Here is a 21,028-nt window from a genome sequence, read left to right as displayed (position 1 = left end):
GGGGGGGGCTGTCCTCAGAGGGTTGGAGAGGTGTTCAGCAGAGCCCGCAATCGGGTACACCACGCACTGCCTCGTCAGCACCAAGCTCGCCCTCAGCCCTTGAGCCTCAGCTGACAGAGAGTGCACAGAGATATAAAGCCCATTCCCAGGTCAGGTGCACACACAACCCCTACGCCAAGCTGGGCCTTACCTAGAGGAGTCTGAAACTCACCACTGTCCTGAGCTACGGCAAAAGAAAAATAATAGTATAATCTTATTCGATCTGCATTAGGAACAGGATATAGAGTACAAGCAGCCCCATCACAGAGAAGCATTTAGATATCGGCGGTCTGTCTCAGGTTAAGGACGTTTCTGTGACCCTTGACTCAGTCTGGATCTCACTGCTCGGGAGAAGCACCCAGGCTTTTCCATGCTCCCATTAGTCATCTTAAAGACACTGTCTCAGGAAAAGGAATTCTCTGATATGGCAAAAGCAACAAAACAAAACAAAACTCACTGTATAGCCAGAAGGCATTATCAGTTTTTCCCAAAGTACTCTTCTCCTCGGCTGTCCTAGAACATAAGCTATCATGGGGCCGGTACAGTTAGCACTGACAGGCAGTGTCTGACCCCGGAGGAACAGTGCGGCCATCGTGCGGTCTCCTCCAGTGCGGAGACGCAGGCCAGCTTAGGGTCCCAAAAGGTGAGTGATGAGGACACAAGTGGCGTGGGTGTGAATGAGCTACAGGAAGGCCCATACTCCTCCCTCCACTGAAGGCAGATCTCTTCTTTTTAATGAAGATATGCAAATCTTTATAGAGGGACGGAGGGATTAAACTCCAACTCTCAGATTGCTTCTGCTATCATCCCATCTATCTGAACAATTATAAAATCATCCTCTTGTCTATGACCCTCCCCTACATTCTCCCCAAGGGTAGAGCAAAACAAAACAGAATCTGCAGGAGGTGCTATTCCCCAACTCTTCTGGATTTTGTTGTTGTTGTTTTCCCACAGAGGGTGCCCTAACCAGCCAGTCCCACTCCGCCCCAATCTTCTGCTCCGGGTCTCTCTGGGTTCTCTAACTCTTACCAATTTAGGAGGCACTGTGAGTTTCAAGGATAAAAATGTTTTAAAATCCAATACCCCTTCTCCTGCATATATTAAGAAAATAAAAGGAAGAGTGTTCCTCCCCCATTCTATTAACTACGTGGTGATTGTAAGTAAAAATGCCTTGACAACTGTGTCTTTCTGTCCCCAACTACTACATGCTCCTGTCTCTTCACTGCACCCAAAGTGCCTTGTGGTCGGGGACTCTGCTTCCAGAATCACTGGAAGAGGAGACCCTGGCAGTGCCGGGACATAACTGACGGATCTCGCGGAGGCCTGAGGCCTTGCTGCAAGCACTGCTTCAGCAGGATGCTCCCTGCATACATCTTCCGGGAAGGTGTTGGCCTGTCTGGAGGAAGACAGAGCACCTGCTGCTGCGTGAGCGCGGCTGCCTGCTGGCTCATCAGCCCAACACGGTTCTACTTTGGGGCCTGGGTGTCTATGGTACTGACAAGTTAAACACATGTCAGGCCACCTGAAAGGTGAGTGCAGTAACTTGTAGTGACGGCTGTGAAATGCCCGATACCTGGGGACACTGGCCTGGTATCCATGACATCAAATCTGAACTCAACCCCAGCACTGCAGTCAGTATGAGTCTACTCTTCCCTGCTGTTCTTCCTTGCCATGAGCCTGGGCTACCCGTGAAGTCGCTTTTCCTGCTAATGTCTGTTGACTCCACTGGGGACAGCTGGAACCCCATCCAATCAGAGGCAGCAGATCTTTCTGACTAATGCCCCTCATACTAAGCTCCCCCATTCTGTGACCCCCCCAACACCTTCATGGGGGGTGGGGTAGGGCAGGGGAAAGGGACGCCTAATAACAACTCAATAAAAGATTCTGTACTTGCTTTCCTTACTTGAGCCCACCGGTGGGGACAGTGTGGCATTTCTTATGCTCCAGCAGCTGTTCGGGGGTCTTCATGAACTTGTGGCACACATCACACTCAAACATCCGGGTGATGAGGTGGATTTGTAGATGGCGCTCAAACATATTCTTCGTCTTGCAGACAAAGTTGCAAAAAACGCATTCGAACCCTGAAAGGACCGAAGCTGGGTGTAGGAGTGTGTGGGGAAGAACAGGCAGGCAGGCACGGGCAGCTGCCTTCCAGCCAGCCCTGCACCTGGTAACACAGGAGCTTTCCAGTCACCATCCCCTACAGCGCTGCGCTAAACACAGTTGAAGAGACAGCCTCAGTGTCCGTGCCCCTCCCTGTCTTCCCACCCCAGATCTGAGCACAAACCAAGCCAAAACCAAGGGCTAACTGTCCGTAGTGAGCACCACGATGCGGTTTGTTTTCTGCCCCAAGTTTGTTCTCAAGACTAGGTCACCCTGGAATGGCAGGGCGAGCAGGCCGCGTCTACCTCCTCTCACCTTTCTCTGGCTTCTCCTCGGTGTTCAGTGTGGGCTGGCTCCCAGGCACCACAGAGATGACCAGCAAGTTGTTCCCACCCTTGTTTTTCTGGGAGCTGTCAGAGTCGTCTTTGCCATTGGCTGAATCGCTCAGTGTTGACAGTGAGGACGAGGAGGGGCTGTTTGACTCACTGGGGGTCTTCCTATCATCCCCTGGAAAATGAAGCAAGCCAGGTCTGTTATTTGGGAGGGGTTGAAACCTCTTAGAATGATGGCAGTTAAGGAAGGGGTGTCACTTCCAGCTCCCACAGGGCACCCACTGGGAGCCCCATTCTAGTGCAGCCATGGTGAAGGCATGTGTGGAATGTTGGGCCCAGATATGTCTGTGGACATTTATTAAGGTCCTACAACAACTAAAATATGTCAACAGCAGTTAAGATGATCACACGTGTTCCTGAGTTCCAGGGTCTATGCTACGTTTATTCTCACAAAGTTCCTAGGTCTCAGGCTGCAGCTCAGTATCTGAGAGTGGACTCAGCATGCCTGAGGCTCTGGGTTCAGTCCAAAATGTGTGTACAACACGCACATCTTGAAGGCACTACTATCATTCCTACTTCACAGAGAGGCAAACTTGGCCCTGATTAGGTGTGACCACTGTACCAAGTTTTGAGTTATTTGACTATGTTCACACTCATCAGCACACAGTAGACACTCCTTCAAAGCCAGGCACAGAGACGTTAGCAAGCCATTCAAGCCTAGCGTCCGGAGGGTTCAGCATCTACTACAGCCTGGCGCTAGGGATCAGATCTAATATTGCTACGGAAAGAGCTAAAACCCAGACCATATCAAAGAACAATTTTTATAGCGTTGGGCATGAGGTGATGAAGTAGTTGGTCTCTGAGAGACAGGACAAAGGAGGCAAGACCTACAATGGCTTAGCTTCCTGTCCTAAGATATGTCTTAGTTTGCAGGGCAGGAAGAGGGACATAGGAGGAGCCTGGTGGACTCTCCTTGGGAAGAGACACAGCCAGGGTCTGGGGAGGTCATGATGGACAGATGTGGCAAAACACAGTATCAACAAAGAGCAAGAGCACAGAGAAAAGTGCCCAGAGACCTGAAGATGTCAGGAGGTCAAAGATCAGAGCAGGGGTGAGCAACTACCATGCCTAATGGGGAAAGGCCACCTGAGAACTGAAGGCAGCACACAGGGCTGGCACTCGCCTAGGGCTGTCCCCACTGCTGTTTACAGCAGCAAGATCGGAACAATACAAAATCCATGGGCATCAGGAGGGAAACTGAGGAAGGACTTTTAAAAGGGGGCAATAATTATTCCCAAATAGATGAATATCTAGTGATCTACACCTGCCTATCAAATCACAGAAGATGCCGAAATATCAAGGCTTCCAAGTACCTATGACCTAACTAAAGGCCAACAATACTAATAGAAACAAAAGATACATAACTGAACAGCCAGCATGATAAAATCACAATGTTTGGTTTTTAAATAAAGATTATCAAATATGAAAAGAAACATGAAAAACCAGCTTAAAATGGGAAGGAGAATCAACAATCAAAGCTAACCTAAAACAGGCAGTGTTTAGAGTTTTTAGTAGAGGACATTATATTTCAAATGTTCAAAGACGTAGGTGAACACATGGAAGATGTGGAAAGGGGTCCAAATGACATTTCTACAGATGGAGATAGACAATAAGGGCCTCAAGAGAGGGTTACACAGCAGAGGACAGATCAGCATGCTGGAGAGTTTCATGTCAACGTGACACAAGCCACAGTCATCTGAGAGGAGGGAGCCTCAATGAAGAAAACGCCTCTGTAAGATCTCACTGCAGGCCAGCCTGTGGAGCATCTTCATAATCAGGCATCAATGCAGGAGCTTGGCAGGGCCACCCCTGGGCTGGTGGTCCTGGGTTCTGTAAGAAAGCAGGCTGAGCAAGCCATGGGGAGAAGGCCAGAGCAGCACCCCACCATGGCCTCTGCATCAGCTCCTGCCTCCAAGTTCCTGCCCTGTTTGAGTTCCTGTTCTGATGTCCTTTGATAAGGAATGGTGATTGGCAGTATAAGCCAAATAAACCCTTTCCTCCCCAACTTGTTTTTTTGGTTATGGTGTTTCATGGCAGCAAGAGAATCCTTGTCTAAGACAATCAGTAAACCTCAAGTTATGGCTACAGGGAAGATCTAAAATGGGACAGGACAAAGAAGCCTCCCAAACGAAAAGAGCATCCGGAAACTGCAAGATACTCCAGGCAACTTCACCTGAGACTAACTGAGGTCCTGATTAGTTGACCAACATGTAACTTTTCTTTTGTTTGTTTCTTTGGGACAAACAGCTCTGGGTTTGAGCCACTGTGCGCAGTCCTGGCTATCGCAGTCCCGGCTATCGCAGTCCCGGCTATCTGGAACTCGATCCGTTCCTCAGGCTTGCCTCTAGCAGAGCCCTGCTGCCTCTGCGTCCAGAGTGCTGGGTTAAAGGTGTGTGACTCTGTCCAGCTAATCATTTTGGGGGATTGTTTGAGACAGGGTTTCTCTGGGTACCCCTAGCTGTCCTGGAATTCACTCTGTAGATCAGACTGGCCTTGAACTCACAGAGATCCACCTGCCTCTGCCTCCTGAGCTCTGGGATTAAAGGTGTGCACCACCACCACCTGGCTGACTACATATATATGTATGTGTATTTTTTTACTTTTGGGAAAATCAAGATGTTGCTAATGTGTGGAAAACAATAAAGCCCAGTATGTGAGAAGCTCAACGAACGCCAAGCACAAGAAACACAAAGAGCCAGAACACAAACCTATCACTCCAGCGCTCAGAAAGTGAGGAAAGATTGTGAGGTCAATGTCAGTTTGGGCTGGATAGGAAGACCTTGTCTGAGAAAGAGGGCATCCACAGCTAGAGACCCAGCGGCACCTACCACTGACTTCCTCAAAAGAAGGAAAGAAAAAAGTCTAGCTTGCCTTTCTGAGTGAGGATGGGTCATCTTACACAGGTCCTCCTTGTAGCTCACCTTCTTTAGCTGTACAGATTTTAGTATGATTATCCTATATTACATGTCTAATATCCACTTATAAGTGAGTATACACCATGTGTGTCTTTCTGCTTCTGGGATACCTCACTCAGGGTGATCTTTTCTAGTTCCCACCATTTGTCTGCAAATTTCATGATTTCCTTATTTTTTATTGCTGAGTAATATTCCATTGTGTAAAAGTACCACAATTTCTGTATCCATTCTTCAACTAAGGGACATCTGGGCTGTTTCCAGTTTCTGGCTATTACAAATAAAGCTGTTATGAACATGGTTGAGCAGATGCCCTTGCTGTATACTTGAGCGTCTTTTGGATATATGCCTAGGAATGGTATAGCTGGATCTTGAGGTAGCACTGTTCCTAATTTTCTGAGGAAGCACCAGATTGATTTCCAAACTGGTTGTATAAGTTTACATTCCCACCAGCAATGGAAGAGGGTTCCCCTTTTTCCACATCCTCTCCAGCATGTGTTGTCATTTGAATTTTTGATCTTAGCCATTCTGATGGGTGTTAAAGTGAAATCTCAGGGTCGTTTTGATTTGCATTTCTCTGATGACTAAGGATGTTGAGCATTTCTTTAACTGTTTCTCTGCCATTCAATATTACTCTATTGATAATTCTCTGTTTAGCCCTGTATCCCATTTTTTAATTGGATTGCTTAATTTAACTTCTTGAGTTCTTTATATATTTTGGATATTAGCCCTCTGTCAGATATAGGGTTGGTGACTCATAACCAAATTTTGGGAAGAGTAGAGGGAATCTTATGAAGGAAGGGGGAGATAGTAAGACCTGGAGAGGACAGACAGGAGCTCCACAAGGAGAGTAACAGAACCAAAATATCTGGGCACAGGGGTCTTTTCTGAGACTGATACTCCAACCAAGGACCATTCATGGAGATAACCTAGAACTCCAGCACAGATGTAGCCCATGGTAGCTCAGCCTCCAAGTGGGTTCCCTAGTAAGGGGAACAGGGACTGTCTCTGACATGAACTCAGTGGCTGGCTCTTTGATCCCTCCCCCTGAGGGGAGTGCACCCTTACCAGGCCGCAGAGGAAGATAATGCAGCCAGTCCTGATGAGAACCGATGGACTAGGATCAGAAGAAAGGGGAAGAGGACCTCCCTTATCAGTGGACTTGGAGAGGGGCATGGGAGGAGAAAAGGGAGGGTAGGGTTGGGAGGGGAAGAGAGAGGGGGCCATAGCTTGAATACAAAGTGAATAAATAAAAAAAGCAATAAATTAAATTAAAAAAATCCAAAAGTTTAGTGTGATGTTATGCTTGTATACCAGCACTCAAGGGGCTAAATCAGGAGAACAGAAAGACTGAGCTCTATAGTGAGCCACTCTCTAAAATAAAATAAAATAGAAGAAAAGAAAAGGCAAGGGGAAAAAAAAAAAAAACAAGAGAAGAGCAAATTCCCAAAACAGCCATAAGGAAAAAGGTCATATTGTGGAACAGAAGTGAGAAAGACCGCAGGCTTTCCCATAGGAAGGAGTCATAGGAGAAGACACCAAGTAATATCTTCAAAGAAATGGAAGACTATCTACCTCAAATTTCAGACCCGGTGAAAATGCGTCATAAAAACGAAGCACAAACAAACAAAGTTGAGGTTAAAAAAGATGAAAGAACTCATCACCCACAGACTTGAGTTCAAGACAAAGGAAGTCTTGTAGGTAGAGGGAAAAGGGCAGCAGATGCAGACGGGAACCAGCACGTCAGAAGTGCGGGCTAGGGTGCGTACAGGAGAAACCCACTTCTTCCTTGAATGTCTTTGGAAGATAATGAAAGTATTGGCCCTTAACCGCTAATGACAGGGCTAGAGCCCATCTGTGCGGAGAAATCTAAAACACCAGAAAGGTTAGGAGGGGAAGGTGGAAGTGGACCTTTGCGGCATTTTGACACGAGGTAGTGTAGTCATGAGGCTCTATCTTGGACTGCGTATCATGCAGTATGAATACTGGGTTAGACAACTTCCCAGTAATTTAAGTCACTAATGCACAGAGTTAGATCAGTGGACTGGGGCCCAAGTCCAGCCTCTCAAAGCAGTAGTAAGGAAAGACCGCTCTCACTGTCAAACTATTAACTTCTAACCGGGGTCAGCAAATGACAGCCCGTGGGGTCATACCAGTAAATCGTGAAGTCTCACTTGTAAACCACTTTTACTAAAACATGACCTTTTACTTTTGTATTAGCTACCAGGACTTTCAAGTCCCGTTAGGTGCCAGAGCTGTGTCAAAATAAGGACACAAGGGTATGTGGGTAGGGAAGGCAGAAGGTGGGTCTGGGAGGACTTGGCGAGGTGAATATGATCAAAATACAATGAAGTTCTCTAAGAATTCATAAAATAAAAATGACAGAAATTGGAAGGCCTGAGAGCCTGAAACGTTCACCACCTGGATGTCTGGAAACTGGCCCAAAGCGCCGGGACCTGAGAACAGTGTGGCCATCTCCTTCCGACAGCAGCAGCTGCCTGTGAGGCCTCGGCTGCATCAGGCAGAAACTTCCTTAATGAGTTTCCCTTGTGCCTTCTGGCCTACCAAGTGAGCCCGTTCTGCCAGCTAGTCTGGGAGCTCTGTCAGCTCAGAGGGACAGAGCTGACAGAGTGCCTCCTGTGGTCCTTAGGAGGTGTGTCTGTCCTGCTTAACTGTGAAGGTGAAGTCTCCTTCAAGGTCAAGGTGGAGCCAAGCTAACTTCTTCCTGAGGTGAGTGGTGAAGGCTGTGGAGTCGGGTACAGAGGTGTTCAGGAACACACTGGGGTGAAAAGGGTTACACAAGTCAGAGTGGGACAGGAAAGAGGCTGGCCTTTCCCTGCGTTGGCCATTCCAAAAATGCCCAATTTAACTTGTCTTCCATGTGGGCCTTCCAGCTCACCTGCTTCCCACAGGGCTAATGTGGTCAAGTCAGACAACTGATTGTAAAAACGGCCCCTTCTCATTCAGCACAATGACTCTCTGCAGACCTCCAAGTCAGAGCTGTTCAACTTACTGACAAAAACAAGCCTGTATTGCTGTCAGCACCAGCAAGCCAAGTGGCCAAAGAAGCAGGGATCCTTCTTGGACATGCACACTGTCAGCAAAACTGTCTGGGAGCTTCCCCTCCCTGGACCCTTCCAGGGCCAGTGATGTGATGGGCTGACCCATGGCCAGGACGGGCATTTAGCAACATCAGCTCTTAATTTGTAAGCACCACAACTGGGGGTGGGAGGAGAGGGCAGTTCCTCTCAATCTCGCTTAATGACTCCATGCTGCTGCCATTTGCAACCAATGCTTCAGAGGTGATTGCAGGGTGTGATTTCGTGAAGTCAAAGCGTTACATGTTGAATGGAGGAAGTTAACCAGAGTGTCAAGAGGCTCTAAGTGAAAGGCAAACACTGGCCGGGCCCAGACAGGCTGGCTTCAGGAGCAGTCTAAACAGATACACCATGCATTACTGGGGAGTGGCTAAGAGCCTACAAAGTTAGGGGTACAGTGCCCTGGCACAGCAAAACAGAAAGTTCAAGGCCTGCCAAGTGTCCCGCAGGACTGTGAGGACAGTGAGGGGACAGACAATTGCGTTCTGGGGTGAGGTTCTGAAGCCATACTCACTGCCCTTATGTGGAACACGCCATCCCTCAGTGTCTCTCTGTGTTGTGTGACACCAGTGAAACCCACAGTAGAGGGCAGCTGCTGGCTGAGGTGAGCAGGTGAAGCCCAGCCCTGGCGGAGGAGCTCAGGGATTACTCCATGTGGTGATGTGGGCCAGGGCTAGGTGAGGATCTCGTGTGCGCGCGCACACAGGTCAGTGCACCTCAACAGTGACTATACTCTACGGCAAACTCTGGGCCCGTGCAGGCCATGACACTATGGTTACAGGGGCCATACAGCTCTGCTGCTCTGGGGGTGCCCCCGCTCCTGTGAAGGAAGGCATACTAAAGTCTCACAGGAGTGAGAACACTTCCAGCAAGCGCGTGCCACTGTGGGGTGCAGGGGATGACTACCTGCATGCTTGGTGCCAATGTGATTCTTTATCTCTGCTTCCTCCATGGTGACGAAGTCACAGGCCGTGCAGCAGATGGAGAACATCCACTGCTCCTTGTCCACGTGGAGCGACATGTGGCTTACAAACTGGACATTGAGCTCGGTCTCAAATCCACACACATGGCAACTAAAGCAGGGAAGAAAAGGGAGAGAGGAGAGTGAGTCAGGCTTCTAAATGGGCTGCTCGGTTACACACAGTGCCTGGGAGAACATCAGCTTCATGCGTGTTCTTTCCATCTCAAGGTATGGCGTCAGGGAATTCTTCTGCCTGCTGGGATGCCTCCAGAGTGGTCACTGTGCCAAACAGATTAGGTGCCAGCATGATAGAACGATCCCATAATGCTATAATGTTGCTAAATAATCATAAAGTTAATTACAAACTACAGACTCCAGATGCTGCACGTGTCCTAGCAGACACCTCTGGGCACAGAGATGTGGGACAGTGCTGCCAAGGTATTAGTGGCAGGCCTCTGACAGATGAGATGGTACCCTTCGCTCCCCGGGCTCCGGAAACCCTGGGGTGCAGTGAGCAGAGCACACAGACCGTTCCGTGGCACTCTGAGCAGGAGGCAGGCACATCCGTGAAAGCTCCTGGGAGAAGAGTCACATCCACCTCAGTGCCTTGCAAGGGCAACTTGCCACCAATACCACTCAGGCAGGATTTAATAGATTTGGGAGTTTCATACCGATTCAAGGTTGAATACAGAACAGAATGTAGTGTGTAATAACGGACAACCAAGGGGCAGCATGCAGGCCTTCTGAGCAACTGCCCGGGAGCAATCCCATCATGTCTTCTTGGCTTTCCCCCACGATTCTTAGGCGTAGCAAGGTGCTCAGCCACAGCACGGGCTAACAGTCAGTCATCCTGGAGCCTGCCCTGCAGAACCACCTCCCAGATTGTTTCTCTTCTTAGGGCCACCTGAGCTAGACAGGGATCTGCAAATTCAGGGTTTAGTCTAAGCAAAGAGCACATTAAAATGAAGTCAGTGCGAGACTGGAGAAGGGCGCGGTGGCCAGCGCTCTGGGCGGGGCCTGAGGAATTGGGGCCAGCTGCTCCCGCCTGACCCACCTGTAATAATAAGGATGTCTCCTCCCGTCACCGCCTTCGGAAGTGACGGCACTGACGATGTCCTCAGCGTCGGTGCTCACCAGCTTCACAGAGTGCACGGTCAAGTGCTGGTTCAGATTCGCACGGCACTTAGCAGCATAGGGGCACAAGTGGCATTTGTATTTTCTTTCCTCTGGGGAAAAAACCAAAACTGCTCTCAAAATGAAAAAACAATTTCAAAAGCTCACTTAAAGGAGCCAATAAACGTTGGTCCAAGTCTCCCTTCATGGGCCAAAGGTCATGCCTTGAAATTGTACTAACGCATATCCCTAGCAGTTTGCTAATGTATCCATACTCAACTCACAAAGATAAAAAAGCTCCCTCTAGGCAGCCAAGACAACATTTCGGGGCTGAAGGGTGGGTTTTATGGTGCCCAGGTAAGCTAAGGAAGCTGGAAGCAGCACTGGCAGAGGCTGCCCGACAGCCCAGGCCGGAGCACAGCGAGCTCTGAGGGCATTCCTCCGAGGGCATTTAGTTTTCTTCTTGGAGAACTCATCCTTCTCCCTCATCATGACAAGGTGAGCTCTTCAGGGGCTAACAGGAAGCCGTGTGAGTGTATGTTTGCCATCTGAGTGTGCCTCCATGTGCCAAACTGCACCCCTTTTCATCACAAGGTGTTTCCTGCATGTGTGTCATCCTGCGTCCCTCTTCAGGACAAGGTGTGCTTGCTGTATGAGTGTGCCCATGAGAGTGCCCCATGTGTCCTTCGTGGGCAGGTGCGGAAGCACTGATATATCTGGAGCCTAAGAGACTACGTCCTTTTTTCTCCCAGCCCCAGGCCTGGGCCAGCCAAGGAAGAAAAACTAATGAAATTAAAGGGGAAAAATGACTTGTATAAAATAATTTAATTGGAAATTTTCATTTTACATAAATAAAATTTAAAAATCTCAATTAATTTGTTAATGGAAATTGGCTGGTAAGCTGACTAAGGTTTTAGGAGTGCTTCCAGAGTAGTGTTCTGAATTCATTTGACTAATCAGACAAATTCTAAGTCCAAGAAGCCGCCCCGCCTCTACTACAGATGACGATGGCAGAAAGATCGGGAACAGCCTCAGCTTCTACCCTGATTTCTGGTCTTGGCTATTTTCTTCACTAGGGAAGATGGGGCGTGGTGTTAAAAGTGTTTCTGGCACAAAATGAAAGACACTACGTTATGTTCTGGTGCCTCCACCCACGACAGGCTCAGGCTGGGCCTGAAGCATGGGGCACATGTTTGGAGTTCCTGCCTTTGTGTTGAGAGAGGAGGGTCTGGGTGTCAGCACCAAGGTTCCACTTTCTCCATAAAACTACAGGGATGGTCCCTCGTTCTGTCCCCGGGATGCGGACGTCCCTCGTTCTGTCCCCTGTGAGGCTCCGGTAACGCTGCGTCTCCTCTTCTCAGAAGGTAGGAGCTCGTACAGCACGTCCTTCCTCAGCTTCCCAATTCCCCTTTGTAACTGATTTGTTCAAGCGCTTGTCTTGGTGCCACTTTGGTAAGTTTGCTTAATTATCTCTCAGCTAACTTCTATGCCAAAGAAGAATCATGAGCTGTCCTTATTCTCCAATAATTCCCTCCCCCCTTCTGAAACAGGGTCTCACTATGTAGACCAGGCTGTCCTCACACCCAGGGATCCACCTGCCTCTGCCTCCCAAGTGTGGGGAGCAAGTGTGTTCGTCACCACGCCTTCCTCCAGCAATTCTCCAGTGTCCTCTGGGGTTAGGCCCTTTTCCCCACCAGAGTGCCTGCTTTCCTGTCCTAACCCGCACAGCAGAGGCTTCGTGGAGCCAGGCACTCTATGACCCTTCGGCTGCTGAGTCTACTCCTTTTGTGCTGACCTGAACTGTAGCAGTCTTAGTTGTAGGTATAAAGTATTCTCATTCCTTTTAGATATCTGATACTTTAATTTTCTTTTTCTTCCCTTTTTAATTGATCTTAATTATCATTCTCAGTAACTTGAGAATTATCATTCTCAGTAAATTCTCAGTAATACATCTAAGAATGCTTCAAGAATGACGCCTTAAAATCCCCACTTCTTAAAAACATGTTATCTGTCTGATATGATGAAAATTTGAATTTAGTGGATTTAAAAAGATAAGGACAAAATTAATCTTGTCCTATTAATACTCTGTCTTTCTGTTTTTATTTTTGCATAATTGTACAAAAACATTTAAGACAAAGTTAAAGGCTTTTATATGCTGTATATAATAAACATATATGTGTAATATATAATATATATATTATGATATAGATTATGTATCTTATACATATGTATTTGTTTTGGGACTAGGGTTGTCTCTATGTACCCTACACTGAGCTCCAATTAGTGATCCTCCTGCCTCAGCCTCCCAAATGCTATTACAGGCATGTTTAACTATATCTGGCTTATATCATATTGATATATTGGGATACTTTAAAGCCTGACTTTCGGTGTCAGGTTTCAAAACAGTTGAATGTATTTTCTTTGGTGCTGGGGATGGAACCCTGGTCTCATCTGTGTGCCAGCCTGTCACCTGTGTCGGCTGTCACCTACATCTGTGACATCACGTGACCTCTGCTGCCTTGGCTTACTTCTGCTGACTACATTAATCTCTGCTTTCTTTGCTTCTTGTGACCTAGGTCCCCCTCATCCTGACCCCTGGAACTGACCATCTGCTGCCCATTTTTACATGTAAACTAAGAGAATCTCTATCTCCCTGACTATGGTGCTTCCTGGCCCCACAGCTCCTATGATCTTGAGGTGAAACCAGAGGAGTGTCTCTTAAAGGTTTCACCCAGCTTGCCTGTGAACAGTGTTCTTTTTATAAGACTGCCTCACACTTAGCACTCACACTTAAAACCTAAATTAGAATCTTAATAAAAAGAAGGTGGGCTGCAGCTCCAACTCCTGAACCCTGAAGAGGACATGCATCCATTCCTTACAGAGCTCAGGAGCTGACTCGAAGGCACTGAAGTGTGGACTGCTTCTCCGATGCCCTCTGGGAAGTCAATGAGGCTTTTCAATAGAGAAAAGCCTTTCCAGGGTCTCATTTGCATGTGCCAGGCAGCAAGGCCTGTAAAGGTCAGAATCGGTCAAGTTTCCACCACTTCCTATAGCAATTCTCCTAGAGAAACTCAACCTCTTGCTAGCACAGAGGCCTGGGGTGGGGGTGGGGCTGTGGTAGTCTACGGAGCTGGGTCCCCTACTCACCTGTGTGCAGTGAGAGGTGTCTAGACAATGTCTGCTGTCGGCCGAACACTTTTCCACACACATCGCAAGGAAAGAGCTGGTCACTGAACTTCCAGGACGGCAGTCCGTTTCCTGCCTCAAGGACAATCTTTTCTGTCTCTGTGCCAGGAGAACAGGGCATTATGAAGAGCACAGGACAACAGGAATTCGTGGCCTTTTAGCCAAGCCTGAAGACTGCATCAGACGTGTGCCCTAGGAGTGTGGCTAGGAACCGCCACAAGAACCAGTGGCCAACTTCTCATCTCCGTCAGGGATGCAAAGGGACCACAACAGCCATACAGCCCCTGGGGCTTCAGTGGCCCCACTAACCACTAAAGGCATGCACATACACAGACAGGCGGGCAGGCAGGCGGCAGGCAGCTGCTCACTCTACAGAAGTACTCAATAAACACTGGAGTGAGTGAACAGTCGAGCTGCATGTTAATATTCTGGAAATGTAGACGCCAGCTAACAAAACAATAAACAAAATATTGGAAAATCCAGATTCCAAAATGAAAATAAATGGTTCCGTGTCTGGAAAGAAATGCTTCCACTGCTCTTTAGGAAGCAAAGCTCTGCTCTCGAGTTCTGGGTTCTGCAACATGTTCAACCAGGGCCTCGTATAAAGCTGACTTAGAGAGGCCCTCCACACACGGCTCCCTGCACACGAGTCCCGACTGTGTGGTCTGCATGTCTCAGTGCATCTGAGAAAGTGGGTGCTCTGGAAGCAAGCCATGCACAGCCTGGTGGAGTAAGCGCACTTTCACTATGTTCTTTTCGTAGCTTAGGAGATTTTCATTTCTCCTAATCGTCTATAGAATTTCCTTTTATCTTCTGACCCCTGCCTCTTCTCCATGACCCGCAATGGTCTAGACAAACATCTCCTCTGCAGCCGTGTAAGAAGACAGGTAACAGAGGGGATGCCCAGACGAGGGAAATGGGCACTTTACAGGGACTGCTTGTCGGGGCCTCACTTGGAAGAATAAGATAGCACAAGTCAGTGTTTGTCCTTGACCTGACCGAGTAGCTGCGGGTCTTCCTGGAGCACAGTGCTACGTTAAGAATGGAATCTCGTATGGAAAATTAAATGTCACCAGGAGCGTTCCATAAGATCCAAGCAGGAGAAAGTGCTCTGGCCGCTAGCCGGAGAGCCCCTGCAGAACTGCTTATTTCACACAGCTAAACTGACACCATGTTCCAGACACAAGCGTCCACCTCTATTTGGAAACGCCAACTGGATCAATGCACATTTGAATGAAGATTTGCCCAGCAATGTAATCTGGGGAAAGGAGAAACAAATAATGCAGGTTTGGAAGGGAGAGCAGGGAAGAACCTGGGGAAACGGAGATGATGTTTGCTGTGCAAGTGCCTGCCAGCAATCCCAACACTGATGAACACATTGATCGATTGATCTGTTTGTTAAAACGTAGCTCTTGAGGCCTCAGGGAGGAGAAACTAGTTTGTGTCAAGCAGGAATGCCTGACCAAGGCTGTCTATAAAGCAAGGAGTGGAACTGCGGCGGGCAAGGGATGGTGGGAAGGTGAAGAGGGAGGTACGGGTCAGCGGGACATCTGAAGATAAGGACCACTCTTGGGAGACTGTCCTTAAGCCTGAGTGTGGGCATTTCAGCCACGCAGAGATGAGAGGTGGTATTTTAAGTAGTTCCTTCCAAGTGTGTAATCAAACCGCGCTTTCAGGAGGGTGGTCGTGATAATAATAGGTGGAGGTCAAGATGGCGGACAGTTTTCTAATGCAGTCAAAATAAGTGAATTAAATGTGTCACAGATGCAGCACGTAGGTGCAATTAAAAATGAAGACGTCTCTTAACAATTCTTTTGAGTATTAGTCATACACTTGAGAGGCTGAAGCACCATAAAGAATTCAGCTTCTTCCACAGCCTTAGAAGGCATGACAGCTTCGAGGACCAGAAGCCTGAGCAGAGAAAGAGGCACCCAATATGTACCAGCCCCGGCCCTGAGCCCAGACTCTGGGCTCCCTGTCTGGGCATGGCTCTTAAACCCTCAGTGTTTGCATCTATAGTACAGCATTGTTTTCCTCTCCTTCATGAGAGGAAGGCAATTCCAAGCCACGGGAGCCTTCACCCAGAACAAAACACTGCAATGCCTCCAGCTGGGGCTGGGGCTGCATGAAGGGGAAAAGGAAGAGTCAGGACACCCTAAAGCCTTTGTTCACAAATTGGAAATGTAACTGCAGAGGCCACATATTCTGTAAGTCTTGCTACCAGTGTGAGACCTCAGTCATTTCTGGCATCCTCCCCGTCCACCTGCTAATGCTAAACAGTCATCAAAAGTAGCCCATCCTACTTTACAGACTGTTCCGGAACCCTACTTACTATCTTAACCAAGCAATCGTATTTCACCAAGATTTTGGAAAACTTTTCACAATATTTTCGGCCAAATGCCCCTTTCCCTTCCATACTTATTTTCGCATCCTCAGCATTCACACAGCACCCAAAGCGAGTGAATCACACACTACACTGAGACAGGGACTAAATATTATCCCTAGTTTACTGTCAGAATTAAATAAAATTGAACAGGGATTTCTCAGCATTAACCTATTGATTAGCACAATTAATTTAATAGCATAACTACTGAAGTCAACTGACAATTCAGAGTGGAAGTGAATCTGTGCCTGTAAGGCTAATCTTGGTTGTCAATTTCATACACCAAGAAAGAGGGAGGCACGATGGAAGATGTGGCTCCATCAGACTGACGGGCGGGCCGTGTCTGTGGAGCACTTTCTTGATTACCAACTGACATAGGCAGGCCCCACCCACCCCAAGTGGCACAATCCCTAGACATATGAGCCTGGGCTGTACAGGTAAGCTAGATGACTCTGCGGCTGCGAGCAAGCCGGCAGCAGTGAGCGCCCACAGCTTCTGCCTCAAGCTCTCTCCTGGACTCTCTTCCTTTGCTCCCCTCGAGGATGGATTGTGACTGGTACACCAAATAAACTCCCCACTCCACAAGTTGCTTTTGGTTACGGGGTTTATCACAGCAATACAAAACATATCAGAACAACGTTTTAACTAAACTTAAGAAGTGTGCTCTTATGAATCTCTTAGTAGAAATGCTTGCAGTCCTAACTCAAACTCCAAAGACTTTACAGCTTCCTAACTGCACCAAATCCCAGCTGATTCTGGTTGAGATAATTTCTCTGGCAGACACGGATTACTGTTAACCCAACAGTCAGTCATGGTCAATGTGCCTTTCCTTTTCCTCTGCCCTCTCCCACTATGGAGGCAGTTGCTGTTGGCTAGAAGTTAAGAGTGCTACCTACCCAGGGATGATGAAGAGAAAGACATGCCTGAGTATTGGTTTTCTCTCTTCCACGCCTTGATAACAGAGATGACCTGGGGTGGCGGCACACAGTTTGTGAACATAAAGCATGACGATGCAAGCCAACTTTCAAGCATGGAGAGAAAGAGTGATGGAAAGAAAAATCAGGGTCTTTGCTGGCATTTCCCAGTGGCCAAGTGAATGCCAGGAGTCACCTACCATTGGATTTCTTGTTTGGTGAAGAAAATAAGACCCTGGGCTTTTCTTGTCTTCCTTCCTTCCTTCCTTCCTTCCTTCCTTCCTTCCTTCCTTCCTTCCTTCCTTCCTTCCTTCCTGTCTTTTTTTTCTTTTTCTTCCTCTTTCCCTCCCTTCCTCCCTCCCTCCCTCCCTCCCTCCCTCCCTCCCTCTCTTCCTCCCTCCCTCCCTCCCTTCCTCCCTCCCTCCTTCCTCTTAATTACTCCTGCCAGTCTTACGTGTGCTCACTGCAACACCCCTGAAGGGCACTTTGTCTTCACTCTCGACAGTGGCAAGTGTGACAATGGATGAGCACATTCCCATCTTAATTATCTTTGGTTCTGCTTTAAAAACCTTACAAATTTTTTTTTAAACATTACTGAGGCATTTGCCTTAATTTTTTTTCTGTAGTATAATATATACCCCAATTGGAAAAGTACATGTACCAGTAATTGCATCTCTGTTAGTTGCAAGGTCTCCAGACACTTCAAACTATGGGTCCTATTTAAAAACTTCTGAGTTCCCTCTTTCTTCCCACACCCCCTGCTGTTTGTTTCATTTTTCTTAAGTAGCTGCATCGTTATGTTCTTTTTCCTTTCTTTTAGAGCAAAACTCCAGTCTAATGACAAATTCTTGCGTAGTCTCATAGGATTTTATCTCCAACAAAATATTTTATTTACTGTCATTGCTCCATGGATGCCTGGCTACTTGGTACAACGTAGTCTGAGGTTTTCCTCTCCGTCAACCAATAGTTTTTGCCTTGAGCAGCACCTAGGGCTTTTCTGCATTCTCAGTTAAGCTTTCTGTTTCCTTCTGTGTGGAACTGAGGATGGTGCACAAGCTGTCTCACATGCCAAACACATGGTCTAATGCTGAGCTGCACCCTGGCTAGATTTTCATTTTCAGTGATACAAACAGATGTATAGGCACAAGTAAGTTCTTACATCCCTACGGTGTATCTGTGTCTCTGCAGTGTCAGTGACACTCCCCAGCTCTTCCTACACAGTGACTTGAGGCCCCTGTTCATGGTGATGAGGCCTCGTTATGCAAGATGCGGCATGGCAGACTGTATATAAGACCCATGACCCAAGAGGATGTGTCTTATTTGATGTATAGGTCATGGACTGACCAAGCCCAACAACTGTGTCTCCAAAGCTGCCCATGAGATAAAGCCGTGGAGTAGACCGGGCACAGATTCTGGATCAAGTGGACGGACCTACAGAACCTCAAACCCAGTCGTTTCATTTACAAGGGACCAAGTGAATCATCAACTCCAAGACCTGTCCTAACCCAAGGTGCACCCAAGTTGCATATGGTCAAGAACGGTTTCAACGGTAACCAAGTCTTCAACCTATGCCAAACATTCAAAAGGAACCTGAATTTTTCTTCTTGTTAGTGGCTGAGATAACTAAAGTCCACTATATCTCATTCGTGCTCCTCCAAGCCACAGGAAACCTACACCAAATTCTACAACAAACAGGGATTTTTTTTCTCCTTCCCCTGCTCATTGGTTGTGCATTTAACATTCTTGGTCACAGTGGACACACATTTCAAATTGGCAACAATTCAAATACTAGGATTTTTTCTACCTCCTTTCCTGAAAGGGCCAGTCTGGGGTATTCCAGCACAGAGGTTAGAGCCTATAAATGCCATAAATCAGGACCAAGGAGGGTCAACAGGATAGTCAGATGGGTGCATCCTAAAGGTCAAGCCTTCCCTTCAACATCAAATACGTCATACTGAAGAGTCCCTTGGGTCTGTGTTGCTGCAGAGGGAGACTGTGATGATAAACATAAGCATCTTTAAGACATCACTCTCAAAACACGGGGAGTAGGAAGGACTAGAGTTCACCTCTCCAAGGTCCTTGGTCTTGGCTCTGGTGCACAACATGGCTTTGTTGGTGTGTTTCCCTGGGGGAGAAGAAACCAGGTTCTCTGTTGGAATGATCCTTCCCAGAAACCATCACTCCAGCTGATTTAGGCAAGAGAAATGCTGTGAGAAGGAGACTTTATTTGGATAAAGCTGGACAACATTAATACATAAATCACTGCTCACACACCAACTGAAGCCAGACTGGCTGTGTCATCACTGGAGAACAGGGTCGGGGCCACCTGTGTTTCCACCCTGACACACGGAGTCCTGATCAGTTCTCCCTTTTCTCAGGATGGCTGACAAGTTCTGAGACATAACTCGAATGTGGAATTCTGGGCTCCTCTGTACTCCTGGATAAATGGAAAACTATCAGGCAGGCTACCTTCCACAAAGGCCATGTCATTTGTGACTATGCCTGACCCACCTAGCTCTTCTCTGGCTTCTTAAATCAAGCTCCTACCTCTGCCAGGAGTTCCCAGTCTGCTGGGTTTACACCTCTTGGGGCTGATTATCATTAAGCAAGATTGTGAAGGTCTTCCACCTGCTCAAAAACAATCTGAAGGTCTTTTCATTTGAGAACAAATGGTATCTGCACCTTTAGCTCAAAGGGACAGGTCTTGAAACCTCGGGACTATACTCCAACAGTGGTCACAACACAACTGTCTGGCTGGAGTTCAGATCTTGTGCCGCCATGTCATGAAACATTAATGGCCCTGAGCAAGACCTGTTACTGCTCCCGGCTGCCCTTAACAGACTTACTAGGTGCCCTGTCACTGACTCACTGTGGGTCTCCACATGACCAAATTCCCTTGTAGGACCACTTCAAATACTCTAAGCAGCACAGATTTATCTATCTGCTGGTCATGACACACACTCAACTGTCAGAATAGCAGAATTTAGCAATGGTTTGTCAACCTGTGACCAAGTAGAAACATTGGGTGGGGGTTCACCCAACAGAGTTGACTGCCTTGATCTTCTTTGGGTCTCTGGGAGAACACAAATGCTTCTGGAATATGCATGTCCTATTTCTAGAAAGGTTGAAAGCCAGCAAGCAAGTCTCCAAATGTCTAGGCCATGTAAGCACGTGGCACAGTGGGGGGAGTGCTGTGAAATGCTGTAGAAGGTTAGAGTGGAGGACCTGCCTGCCTTCAAATCCAGCCCCTTCACTGCACGGCGGCAATGTGCCACACTGACTCCAAGGCCCCCCACCCAAGTGTATGCAGAACATCGCATTCAGTTAAGAAGGGTCCAATGGTCCTCACCATCTTGCCTCAAGCCTTGGTTCAAGCAGGAATCCTATCACCTGGTTCAGTGTTCAATTCCTGCACACAGGGAAACAGACTGAGAGCCCAGATGGCTGGTGGAGGCCGTTGACAAGTGGCTCAGGGTGCGCATTCCCCTCAACTATGGCCCCACTCAGGCCCTGCAAGAAGCCAGTGTCAACGTCTCCTAAGAACGAGGTTTTGAGCAATGGGGTCTTAGCCAACAGCTACCCTTGAAGCATCAACTCAGGAGAGCTGCATGGTGTGGTTTTTCTTTTTTTGTTTGTTTGTTTTTTGAGATTGGGTCACATCTGTAGGCCAGTGACTGTACTCACTGTGTACCCAGACTAACTTTCAAGGCTTCCGCTTTCTAATGGCTGGGATTACAGACACGAGCCCCCACACTTAGTCTGGATGGGACTGCTTGCTTAGTGCAGAGTTCACAGTTAGCGTCAATAAACACTCATTGATTTGGCTGTAATCTGTTAAACTGGGGAAGAAATATGTGTTTTCTATACCTGGTCCTCTACAGAAGTCACTTCAGAGCAATAGAAAAAAACAAGCTTGGTTCTTCTTCT

The 21,028-nt window shown here is 47.7% G+C and overlaps 1 protein-coding gene across 6 annotated transcripts in view; it reads right to left on the bottom strand.

Moving 5' to 3' along the window:
• Znf827 (zinc finger protein 827) overlaps positions 1–21,028 on the bottom strand; it is a 167,915-nt gene that overhangs the window by 5,981 nt on the left and 140,906 nt on the right. For 2 of the 6 annotated variants that reach the window (XM_060393207.1, XM_060393206.1), the window contains 5 exons: positions 13,766–13,903; positions 10,560–10,731; positions 9,451–9,617; positions 2,458–2,649; positions 1,943–2,120 (listed from right to left, as the gene is read on the bottom strand). In XM_060393207.1, coding sequence (XP_060249190.1) covers positions 1,943–2,120; positions 2,458–2,649; positions 9,451–9,617; positions 10,560–10,731; positions 13,766–13,903 — 847 coding nt within the window. Of the gene's footprint in view, positions 1–190; positions 224–1,929; positions 2,121–2,457; positions 2,650–9,450; positions 9,618–10,559; positions 10,732–13,765; positions 13,904–21,028 lie in introns of all 6 variants that reach the window. The other 4 variants (XM_060393209.1, XM_060393208.1, XM_060393210.1 and 1 more) reach the window with 4 other exon arrangements.

The sequence above is a fragment of the Meriones unguiculatus genome, chromosome 10 (assembly GCF_030254825.1).
Source record: "Meriones unguiculatus strain TT.TT164.6M chromosome 10, Bangor_MerUng_6.1, whole genome shotgun sequence".
In the NCBI taxonomy this organism is placed as follows: Eukaryota; Metazoa; Chordata; class Mammalia; order Rodentia; family Muridae; genus Meriones; species Meriones unguiculatus.
Note: the sequence above shows the minus strand (reverse complement) of the source record. Positions and strands in the feature narration are given on the sequence as shown.